Consider the following 12,615-nt stretch of genomic DNA (forward strand, 5'->3'; position numbering starts at 1 on the left):
CTAAATTAAAGCTCACAACAAGTATAAAGCAGTTAATGTTGACTGCTATGGTATATTTGGGTAAACGGGTCTCCGATGCCAATCTGATTTAGGCATGTTAAATTATTCAAAACCCAAATTATAATATAGAGTGGATTCCAGTTATTTGGGCCACTGGTTAATCGGGGCAGCCGTTTATTTGGGGTAAATCTTAAAAAAACAGAAACCAATCGAGAAAATAGCCAGGGTTTACTTCGCTTAATTGGGACAGCATGCCGTTTAATAGGGGTAGGAGACCGGAGCACTGGAGATTACCCTACGATTGTCTCCGACGGTACCACGTGGTTCGGTCGAAATTCTGGAGGTCACAACCATAAAACAATAAAAACAATTAGTAGTCACCTGTTTATTGGGCTTTTCTGTTAGTGAAATCTATCATAAACGGACAGTAAACTCGATCTTACTGAATTTGCGATAATACCGACAGCTGGAATTCTGTGGGTTATTATGGTGAAATGTGTTTACACTTCCATGAAATCTTCAATCATATAAAAAAAATTAATTTCGGATCTTCTCTTCATTCGTATTTTAAAGCTTTGTAACTCGTTACTCGGTTCTCACTTGCGCGTATTGTGTTACTTGCAATTTGTGTGTGCCGTGTTCTTTGTTATTGATTGCTTATCTTTTTACTGTTTTAAATTTTAACCCCCACCCACAAATGTCAGTAAACAGAAATATCAACTAGTTCGTATGTACATATTACAGTGCGTATTAATTATTCAGATTATCACGTATATTCTTCAGATTTTCACATATTTTTTAATTGGTAAGGTAATAAAGGGTAAATTTCTGCTTAATATATCTTTGCTTTTATAGCCTGTGGATAATATTCCTCCTATATTCGCTAATTAGAATTGCTGTTTAAAAGAATTAAAATTCAATTCACAAACGTGATCACAATGACCGGCGCTTACTGCACATTGTATAGTGAACGGTACTTTACTATGTTTAGTTCATCGTAACGTGATTTGATTGTACAGTGAACCAATTGTAAAAAAAGGGGGGGGGAGTACATTGTATTTTTAACTATCTACGTGAAACTTCGGATAATTGGGACAGCCACTTAATCGAGCCAAAATGCACTAGTCCCGATGTGTCCCAAATAACCGGAATGGACTGTATATCCATCACCAAAACTCGTAAAAAAAAAGCTTCCCGAATTACCTCGTAGATGGCACGTGTACTAGAAAATTCCTCGTGGCGGCCAACTACAAGTTAACTCGATTAACTCAGATGTATTGTTACCTGCAGAATTCATCGTATATGAGTCAGCACTGTGCATAAACCTGTAGTAGCGACACAGACTATGCCATGTACTTTGCATTTAGTAATTTTTTAAGTTTTTTTTTTTTTAACAAAAAAAAATAAATAAATAAAGAACCTAAAACATGGATAAGAAGAGACCACTGACCGAAGAAGAGCTTGAACTCTATGTTAATATGAGTGAATCAGAATTTGAAGAGATTTTTGACATGCCGTACAGTTCTGGTTCTGACAGTGAAGATGAAGCCAGCTCCCAGCCTAAAGATAATCCTAATTCTCTGCAGGCAGGTACATCAAATAATGACAATAATTTGTGGAATGAAATAGAACAAGATCCTACACAATTTATTTTTGAAGAGAACGTTGGTTTGAAAATGAACACAACAGAACTCAGTGTACAAAAATTGGTAGACCTATATTTTTTGGAAGAATTTTTTACATTATTAGCCGAACAAACTAATTTATATGCTTTGCAAGAAATGGAAAAATGTGGACAATCGCAAAAATCTGCCAGGTCGTCAAGATGGAAGGACACTGACATCTCAGAAATTAAAGTGTTTCTTAGACTATTGTTACAAATGGGTCCTTGCTCTTTTCCTTCAATAGAACATTACTGGAGTACAAGTGCATTTTACAATGTCATGTTTTGGCGATCATTTATGAGTCGAAATAGATTCCAGTTGATATTACGATATTTTCAATTTGCAGATAATTGATTACAATCTGTTGACAGGCTATACAAGGTAAGACCGATTCTGAATCATTTCAATAATGTTATGCATAATAATTACGTACTGAATAAAAACATCTGTATTGACAAGTCGATGATGATGTGGTGTGGGAGATTGAATTTCCGCCAGTATATAAAAAATAAAAACCACAAATACGGAATCAAACTTTAGAAACTGTGCGAGTCCAACGAAAATAAAAATTTACTCTGTTAAATCAGAAACTGAACAAAACATAGGTCATACTGCTGAAGTTGTGCTATACTTTCTTGAGGACTTCTTAGACAAGGGATATGTATATTATATGGACAATTTTTATAATTCTGTTGCTCTGATGAAATTGTTGTATGCTCAAAAAAGATGTATGTGGAACATTGTGCACCAACAGAAAAGAAAATCCAAAAGATTTGGTGATGTGAAAATTGAAGAAAGGGGAAGTTCCATGGCAACGAAATGGCCCTGTTGTAATATGTAAATGGAGGGATAAAAGAGAAGTTCTCACTATTTCTAACAAACATGTTGTTGAAATGGTCGCGGTACATAATCGGAATGGAAAAATTTTGATAAAACCAAACATAATTCAAGATTACAATAGCAGAATGTCCAGCATAGGTCAATCGGATAAAATGCTCTCATATTATTCAGGACTAAGAAAAACCATCAGATGGCCAAAAAAAAATTGCTTTACATATTTTAGAAATATATATACATAATGCATACATTCTTTTCCGTCAAGTTACAGGTTCCACCATAAAATCTCTAAAATTCAGAGAAATATTCATTTAATCTTTGATTGGAGGAAAAATTCTAAACGTTCCAAAGAAGATTAGGTCTGAACGCGAAATTCATTATATAGAGACTATACCACCATAGCCGAGTGGTCAGGAGTGGGAGTGCAGTAGCACACGCTCTTTGAGTAGACCGGGGTTCAAACCCCTGACTGCTGAATACGGTCAATCTGCCAACCCGCACTGGACCAGCGTGGCAGATTATGGTCCGTTTCCCTCAGCATGAATTGTTGTGGAGTCTTCCATCCTGCAGTGGGGTGATAATGGCTGCACTTTACTATACCACCAACTGAAAAAAAAAAAAAAAATGCCCCCGACTAGACCGAGTATGTACAAGAAATAAAAAATGCTGCGAAACATGCTATTATTGTCCAGTGTGTCAAGAAAAGCCTGCTCTTTGTGTAGGAGAATGTTTCAAGTAATATCACAAACAAACAATATTATTTTTGTGAGTTTTAGTAATACACTTTTCTTTATACTACAGTAATACCCCGACTTACGAGAACTCGGAGTTACGCGGTTCTTGATTTTTTCGTTTGGCAACACTGCCGCCCACTATCTTCAAGGTCGTTTTTCATATGCTATCGATATACGCTGCGACGGCGGAGAGTGAGAGCGAAAGATAAACAAAATTCAACTTTTCTGCCGCATGAGCTGCACACATATACAAGAATTTGCATTCCAACTGTCATATTTATATGTGTGCGTTTGAATTTGTGCTGAACTTCTGTTGGAAATTACATCGTTTTCACAAATAAAAAACACTTTCCAGGCTTTAAGGTTTCCAAAGACCAATTGACAATGATGGTCGGCGGGAATGCAGCTGGTGACTGCAAGTTAAAACCTCTCTTAATTTATCACTCCGAAAACCCAAGAGTTTTAAAAAATATATCTAAAATTAGCTTACCAGTGATTTGGAAGTCAAATCATAAAGCTTGGGTGACAGCTTCCATTTTTGAGGACTGGTTTGGTCACCACTTCAAACCTGAAGTCGAACACTACTGCAAGTCTAAACAGATTCTGTTTAAATTGATCCTTCTTATTAACAATGCACCCGGTCACCCTCCTACCACCCAAATTAATTTCGACCGACGTGTGAAAGTTGTGTTTTTGCCTCCAAACACAACCAGCTTGCTTCAACCTATGGACCAGGGAGTCATCAAAACATTCAAGGCCTACTACACGAGGCATTCGTTTGCACGTCTCAATGAAACTATGAGACAAAATAGTAAGATATCTGTTAAAGACTTTTGGAAACAATTCAATGTTTTAGATGCTGTAAGAATCATTGAAGAATCTTGGGATGAAATTCACAAAAAAACATTGAATGGTGCCTGGAAGAAACTTTGTCCATTTTTTTTTTCAAAAACGAGACAAAAACAATGCCAGAAACTGATCATGTCACTCATATTTGCTGATGCTATCGAGGCAGTGTTAGGTGGGTCGGAAAACTGCTAGCTTGGGGGGAGACAAAGACCAACAGATTGACAGTAGCCACTGGCAGAGGTGAAAGAGATTCTTGCACTGCTTCTATTAGAATGAGCAGAAGCCTGAAAAACAAGATGCATGATATTTCAGAGACTGCTGGGAGCCATTGCGGTACAAGTAAACACATGGGTTGTGTGAGGGTAGCTAAGAATAGAAACAGGTGCAGGTATACTTGCGTGTACACCAATGCTAGGAGTTTAGTAAATAAATTTGATGAATTTGAGGTATTGCTCAAAACATCAAAGGCAGATATTGTTGGGATATCAGAAACGTGGTGTCACACAGATATAAGGGATGCAGAACTGCAATTTGGGGAGTACAACGTCTACAGAAAGGATAGACAGGATAGGAAGGGGGGAGGGGTTATGCTACTAGTTAAGAAACACATAAAAACCAAGGAAGTGAAGCCAGTCGACATCGCTGGACAGTGCAGTGTTGAGTCAGTTTGGTGTGACATAAGCATTGGGAGATCAAAATTGAGAGTAGGAGTGTGCTATAGGCCTAATGACTCTGATGAGTATAATAAGAAACTGTACAGGGAAATAGAGTGGGCCAGTAAATCAGAGAGTCTTATAATGGGGGATTTTAATTTCCCAGATATTGACTGGAATTTGTGTGTTGGTCACTCACACACTAGCAAGGCTTTTTTGTGGATTTATTGGATGATTGTTTTCTACATCAGCATGTTCGGGAGGCAACTAGAGGAGTAATACTCTTGATTTGATTATCAGCAGTGATTCTTCATGCTTTAAGAATCTGCAGATAAATGAACCACTAGGTGGCAGTGATCACAGTGTGCTGAAGTGGGATTTACTCAAAGAGGTAACTACCATTAGGGGTAAAGGGAAGGGTTATTGCTTCCGTAAAGGCGACTACGATGGACTGAGACAGTATTTAAATTCTATACAGTGGGACCAACTGATGATGTTACCAACAGCAAATTCAAAATGGGAAGCATTCAAAGAACTTATCTTGGAAGCTACTAGGCTTTACATACCAACTAAGAAATATTGTTCAAGGTTTAGGCCAAAATGGATGTCAGATGAACTAATGAGGCATATGGCAGAGAAGAAAAATGCATGGGATCCTTACAAATTAACACATGACACAGAAGCCTATGATAGATACAAGTTGATATGCAACCAAGTTACAAAGGAGGTTAGGCAGGCGAAGGCAGATTACGAGAAATCCTTGGTAAGGGATGCAAAGAAAAACAGCAAAGAGTTCTTTACTTATGTAAACTCTAGAAGGAAGGGGATGAATCAGCTTGGTCCACTTGATATTGATGGGTCAACTGTTGATGATCCTGCTCAGGTAGCTAACAAACTAAATGAATATTTTGCATCGACATTCACACATGAGGAGTTATTCAGCGAGGGGAATGCCAGAGGTGTATTCAACTCTAGCAGTAAGCTACAGAATCTTGAAATAACTGGGAGTAAAGTGGAGGAGAAACTGTTGAAGATAAACACAAGAAAGGCACCCGGGGTGAATGGGATCTATCCAGTTATATTAAAGGAGGCAGCAAAGGAAGTAAGCAAACCCTTAGCCATAATTATGAGAGCTTCCTTGGACCCAGGGGAGGTACCCATAGACTGGAAATGTGCAAATGTGACCCCAATTCACAAAGTAGGATCAAAGGCTGACACAAGTAATTATATACCTGTGAGCTTAACTTCTGTTCCAGGAAAATTAATGGAGGCACTGGTTAAAGAAGCACTGCAGGATCATTTAGACAAGACTTCAGTTATAGCTCGGACACAGCATGGTTTTGTTAAGGGGAAGTCTTGCCTGACCAATTTGATTGGATACTATGATGCAGTCACAAAAGAACTGGATGCAGGGAATAGCTTTGATATTATATACTTGGATCTTAGAAAGGCTTTTGATACTGTTGCACATGGAAGACTGCTACACAAATTGGAGCAGTGTGACATTGGAGGCAAATTGCTGCTATGGATAAAGGGGTGGTTGAGGGGGAGAAGACAGAGAGTGGTAATCAATGGACACTGCTCATCGTGGACTAATGTTATTAGTGGAGTCCCTCAGGGTTCAGTGTTGGATCCATTATTGTTTTCTGTATTTATAAATGATATTGATGATGGTATATCAAGCTTAATGTCCAAGTTTGCAGACGATACAAAGGTTGGCAGGGTTGTCAAGGACACTAGTGACACTATGCTACTGCAACAGGATCTGGAAAGGTTGAGCAGATGGGCTGAGAGGTGGCAAATGAAGTTTAACATTGACAAATGTAAAGTACTACACATGGGAAACAGCAACCCCAGAGCAACGTATCAACTCTGTGGTACTACACTGACAGTGGTAGAGAATGAAAGAGACTTGGGGGTGGTTGTGCAGGCAGATATGAAGTTCTCTGAGCAGTGCAGACGGGCTGCAAGAGTAGCTCATGGAGTATTGTCAATGATATACAGGAATTTTTCCAGCAGGGATAAGGAGGTGATTATTCCCTTGTATAAGGCAATGGTCAGGCCACACCTAGAGTACTGTATACAGGTCTGGAGGCCTCATTTCAAGAAGGATGTAGAGCTGCTGGAACGAGTACAGAGAAGGGCAACAAGATTAGTGAATGGAACAAAGGGGTGCTCTTACGAAGAAAGGCTTAAGTTTTGCAAATTAGTGTCTGGAGACTAGGCACCAGCGAGGTGATCTGATAGAGGTGTATAAAGCCTTGAATGGTTTGAGCATGCTCAATGCTGATGGGATTCTTCCTCTAGCTCAGAAAAATCACCTGAGAGGGCATAAATTCAAATTGAGGAAAGACAGATGTAGGATAGACATGCGGAAATTTGCCTTTAGCCAGCGGGTGGTTGGTTGGTGGAACAGACTTCCATCCCTTGTAGTGGCAGTTGATAGCCTAAATAAGTTTAAGGCTCAGCTGGACAGGTATTTTGAACGAACAGAGGGGTGAAGTGGAAGTGGATTTTTTTTTTTTTTTTTTTTTTTGGCTGATGCTGCATAAGCTTGCTTTCTTGCATCAAATGCCTCTACTAATGCTAATATGATAGAAGTTGTTAATTTTGGAGGGCAATTAGATTTGGAAGTGAATCGTGATGATGTCAACGAGCTGTTAGATTCACATAGTGAATCCAACTGCAATTGTATAACCAACTGTATAAATAACTGCAATTTTATTAAATATTTTTCTTTTAAACAATGAATGAGCTCATAGAGATGCGTGAGCAAAACGTCACTGAATTATCTGAAACTCCAGACCCAGTTCCACCAGAAAAGCACCTGACAATTGCAAGCTTGACAGAAGGTCTCAGCTCAATTGAAAAGGGCTTAAAAATTTTAGAAAACATAGACTCCAACGAAGAACGCGTTATAGCTACAAAGCAAGGAATAAAAAATTATTAGCTTGCTACGAAGAAATTCTGCATGAAAAAAAGAAGGCGCTGTGTCGTCAGAAGAATTTGTTAGATTTTATGAAGCCATCAACATCGAAATAACGTTTTTACATAACTCATTTTTTTTATACATAATTTGTATTAATATGTATAAATAACTGCAATTTTATTAAATATTTTTCTTTTAAACTAGTGTTTTTGTTAGTTCTTGGTCCCAATTAAACAAAATTTATATGTATTTATATGCAAAGTTGTACCCCGACTTACGCGAATTCGACTTAAGCGATTTTCGTCGGACCCACCTATCGCGTAACTTCGGGGTATTACTGTACATAAATGAGAGCTTACAAATGCTCAATTCTTCCTACATTTTATTAATATTTGAGGAATAAACAAGGAGTTACCTTTCATTCAGTCAGTAGGATTTCTTCTTAACCAACTCTCCTTATGCGAATAAATTATAAAATTATACGTTAAAATAATATTAAAATAATTTAATATAATTTTGAACAATCTTGATGCCAAGAAAATTCCAGGTCCTGACAATATTTCTCCACTTCTTAAAATGCTCCTAAGCTTACTTCATTTTTTTACACTTTCTTCTTCCATTGGTGTTTTTCCTTGCTTGGAAATTTGCTCATATCCAGACAGTTTCTAAAAAGAGTGAAAAATCCCTGCTGTACAATTATTGTCCCATTACACTTACCTTTATTCTTTCTAGAGTAATGGAGATATCCATTAACTGCAAACTCCTACCTGATCAATGAATGCCAATATGGATTTCAGTAATGTTGATACACTAGTGATATCTGGCTCATGTTACCCTTCCATGGTCAAATTCAATGGAAAAGTTTATTAAGTATAAGCATAAAAGTAACTCAAGCAGTTGCTCTTCACATTTCATGGCTTTTGATTGCATCTGGCATAGAAGTCTTCCAAACACGCTGCCGACTTGTTTATACAAGTCGTCAGCGTGTATCCAACTTGATACAATTGAGCATCCAGCCATCTACCATTACTCACATAACTGTTTTTTACAGAACAGTTAGCATATATATATATATATATATGTAAAAATAAATACCTTGAGGGTGGCCTTTGCCCACTTGTGGATGGCTTTATACTGGACAACTCTTCTGTAGCTTCCTGAACAGCTGGGACTGATGGTGCTGACAGACCTTCTGTAGGCAGTAAAGTAGCTAAAAAAGAAAATGATTAAAATTCAAATACATGTTTAATACAAGGTGTGGCTATTAAATAACAAGGCCGTTTGCAATAAAATAAATATAATGAAATATTGCATACCTTACAAGTTATACCTTCAAAATAATTGTCTTGGACTTGCACACACACACACACTGTTCCATACATTTCTTCCAAGCACAGCACATTTCTGGAAGTCATCTTCTGTAAGCCCTTTTAACACTTAGGTGATTTTTTTCTGAATGACTTCAATGGACTGAAAATGGGTTCCCTTAAGTATACTTTTCAGTTAGGGAGGAGAAAAAAAAAGTCACAAGGCAAGTAGACAGACTTACCCCTTGTGACTTTTCAAATTCCTCTTTTGGCATGTTCACATACACAGAGATATTTCATTTTTGGCAGAAACTGGTGAAGCAAAAGGAATCATACAGTGAATAATTAAGACAACTGAGAGGAGCAGTGGTTGAATCCAGGGGTGTATTCAGTGGAGGGCAGAGGGGCATATGCACCCTTTAGACATGCGTATAAGTGTTCCTAGGTCTATCTAAAAAAAAAAAAACACTCAAAAACCTGGTCATCATGACCCCCTTACAATAATACCTGGATGCAACTGGTGAACAGAGAGCACATTGTGTGCTGGAGCATCCAAACATTCTTCCACAATTCAGGTGTCTTCCTTCAAATTTTTTCATCCCGCCTTGTCTGAACTTCTATGTAGTATGATTGATTGACAGCCTCACTTGGTGGGACATATTCAGCCATAATAATTTTGTTAATATCAAAATTATTATGGCTTTCTTTTATCCAGTGAATCAACTGATAATGGAGATGCTGTCAGAAAAAGTACATGGGGTTTGGCTAAATGGAAATGGATATCATTGAGATTAGAACTGAGACCACATATATTTGTGAAATGAACGAGGAAGTGTTTGGGAGGTTTAGATCATTTCGCAGATCAGCTTACTCTATAGTTTGACAATTCACGGTGTATTCTATGGTAAGAAAAGGTGCTGTATGAAGTAAAGAAGTTTTTAGATATGATGAGACCACATTTGGAATACTGCATTTAGGTTTCGAGGATACATTTAAGAAAAGCCACTGATCTACTTAAAAGGGTTCAAAGCCAGGCCATGTTTCCAAAAGATCATAAAACAAGCATCTCAAGAAGAAGGGGAGGGAGGGATTGGAGATGTATAAGGAAGTGGAAAATTGAATGGTAGAAAAATTTCTATACTGAAATAGGACACAAACGTCAGAGATATAAATTTAAACTATTGGGTAAAACTAACAGACTGAACTTGGGGAAGTTTACAACTGGTCAAAGTATTTTTGACCTCTAAAATAAACTGCCTTCCTGAACAATTGAGATCGACAGTCTGGTGATGTTTAAGGGACAAATGGATAACTATACTCAGAAGTGACATCTTATGCTACATCTAATACAGAATATAACTTATACTCTGTTTTGCCCATTCTAGATATTTTGTCAATTACAGATGAAAACTGAAATTTAAACTACAAATTTGCAAAGTGCTTTAAAAATTCCAAATTTAAAGGCAAAGCCATAGTTTTCTGTTTATCTCTTAAAAAGGGGAGGGGGAATGGGGAGATCTTCATTGTAAATCCGAAGAGTTGGCAGCTGTGCATAAACACATTTTGTGAATGAGATTCTCTTCCTTTCCTTTCAGATAGCAATATTTCCTTGCAGCCAAAGAAATGTTTCTGTCCAGGTATATTCTATGCAATAATGTGCAATTCATCAGCAATAATGTGCTTTATTTCAAATAACACATTAGTTTCTTCTTTCTCTGTACGATGCCACCTTTTGGAACTTTTTTTAATACCTTTTGTTTTTGCATGGTATGGGCAACATTCATTCCAAATTTCAGCTCTGTACAATTAACCCCTTTCCATTTAAAATCCCAATTACCAAATTGTTTTCTCTTTTTAATTTCTTAAATCAGCAATCAAAATTAGAACTGAAGAAAAGAGATCTCTTATTAAGATTCTGAAGAAATAAGTTTTATTCCTCAAACATCAAGCAGTTAGGGAGCTTAACACACAGAATTCTATTAATTATATTTTTAAGCATCCATCTCAATATGGCTATTAATACTTACAAGACTGCAATTTTGCATTCCTTTGAGATGATGGTCTAGATGTCTTCTGCACTGTTTTAGACAATGGTCTAACAGATTTCACTTCATGATTTATGTTATCATCCTACAAAATATTGTAAACAAAAAAAAAAAAAAAAATGTAAAATGCAGAAAGAATAAGCATGAAGATTATCATAAAAAAAAACTGGAATTAATCAAGACTACCAACCAACAAGAAAGACCTCCATAGCCGGTTGGTCAGGAGCAGGAGTACAGTAGCACATGCTCTTTGAGTAGACCGGGGTTCAAGCCCCTGACTACTAAATACAGTCGATCTGCCAACCCGAACTGGACCAGCATGGCAGACTATGGTCCAATTCCCTCAACATGAATTGTTGAGGAAGCTTCCATCCTGCAGTGGGTTGATAATGGCTGCAGTTTGCCTTTTTTTTTTTTTTTTTTTACCAACCAACAAAATTTAAATCAACCGCCAAGCTGGATCACTTGTTACATTTATTATTATTTCTCCCTGATTGGGGGGAATAATAATAATACTAGTAATAATAATAATACTAATAATTATTATTATTATTAGTATACTGGTGTGCAAAACTTAAGGACCAACACTATTTCTAAAGGTTACAACCACAAAATCTTTACTTAAGATACTCTTTACTGATGAGAGTAGATTCAGTCTCAGCAGCAATTCTGGATGTCAGCTAATCTGGCGAGAGGTTGGCACACAGTATCACCCCGCAAACATCACTGAAAGGGATTTAATATGGTGGTCGAAGTGTTCTTGTCTGGGGAGGCGTTATCTTGGATGGACGTACACAACTCCAGATATTGGAAGGCGGTACTGTAACCAGTGCACACTACTGTACTGAGGTAATTCCTCCCCATGTGCGTCTGTTCCAAAGTTCATGTTTATTGATGATAACGCCGCACTCCATCGCCCTGCAGCTGTTAATATGCTTTTGGAAAGTGAGGACATTGTTCGTATGGATTGGCCTGCCCATTTCCTCCAATCTAAATCTCATCAAACACATATGGGATGCTCTGGGGAGATGCCTAGTGGCACGTCCACACCCACCAGAAAATGTTCACCAGCTGAAAATGGCGCTGACAGAGGAATGGACGATGTTACCGCAAGAACTTATCAACAACATTGTTCTAAGTATGGACAGGCAGTGCAAAGCCTGCATCGACATTAGGGGTGGCCATATCTCCTACTGAGGACCACCTCTTCCCTTTGTTCCATCTTTGGCAGTGATGCATCTGTATCATGGCAGCCGGTGCTGTGTTGCCATTTTTGAATAAAGTCCCTCTGTACCGTTTTGTTTCCTTCTTCATTTCTGTACCTCATGAGGTTCCTTTGGTATGCTTTTCCCATATCCAGGCCACTCCTATGAGAAGCTACAGGTGAAAACCTGACTGGTCCTTAAATTTTGCACACCAATGTAGTAGTAGTAGTGATAAATGATGCAAGAAAGTAGGCATTCAAAAAAGTATGCTAGTTACATTTTTCATGTCAATAACAAAATAAATAAACAAAAGTATAACATATTTTTGGAAAACAAAATGCATTTCATTTTCAGAAGCTTTCCACCTATCTCAAAGACATTTCCCTTGACCA

At 37.7% G+C, this 12,615-nt stretch overlaps 1 protein-coding gene across 2 annotated transcripts in view; it reads right to left on the bottom strand.

Annotated features, from left to right (window-relative positions):
- IFT54 (intraflagellar transport 54) overlaps positions 1-12,615 on the bottom strand; it is a 175,633-nt gene that overhangs the window by 67,936 nt on the left and 95,082 nt on the right. For both annotated transcript variants that reach the window (XM_090368840.1, XM_090368839.1), the window contains exons 8-9: positions 11,001-11,103; positions 8,762-8,876 (exon numbers count right to left, since the gene is read on the bottom strand). In XM_090368840.1, coding sequence (XP_090224966.1) covers positions 8,762-8,876; positions 11,001-11,103 — 218 coding nt within the window. The remainder of the gene's footprint in view (positions 1-8,761; positions 8,877-11,000; positions 11,104-12,615) is intronic.

Source organism: Mastigoproctus giganteus, chromosome 2, assembly GCF_048544385.1.
Source record: "Mastigoproctus giganteus isolate SK-2022 chromosome 2, ASM4854438v1, whole genome shotgun sequence".
Classification (NCBI taxonomy): Eukaryota; Metazoa; Arthropoda; class Arachnida; order Uropygi; family Thelyphonidae; genus Mastigoproctus; species Mastigoproctus giganteus.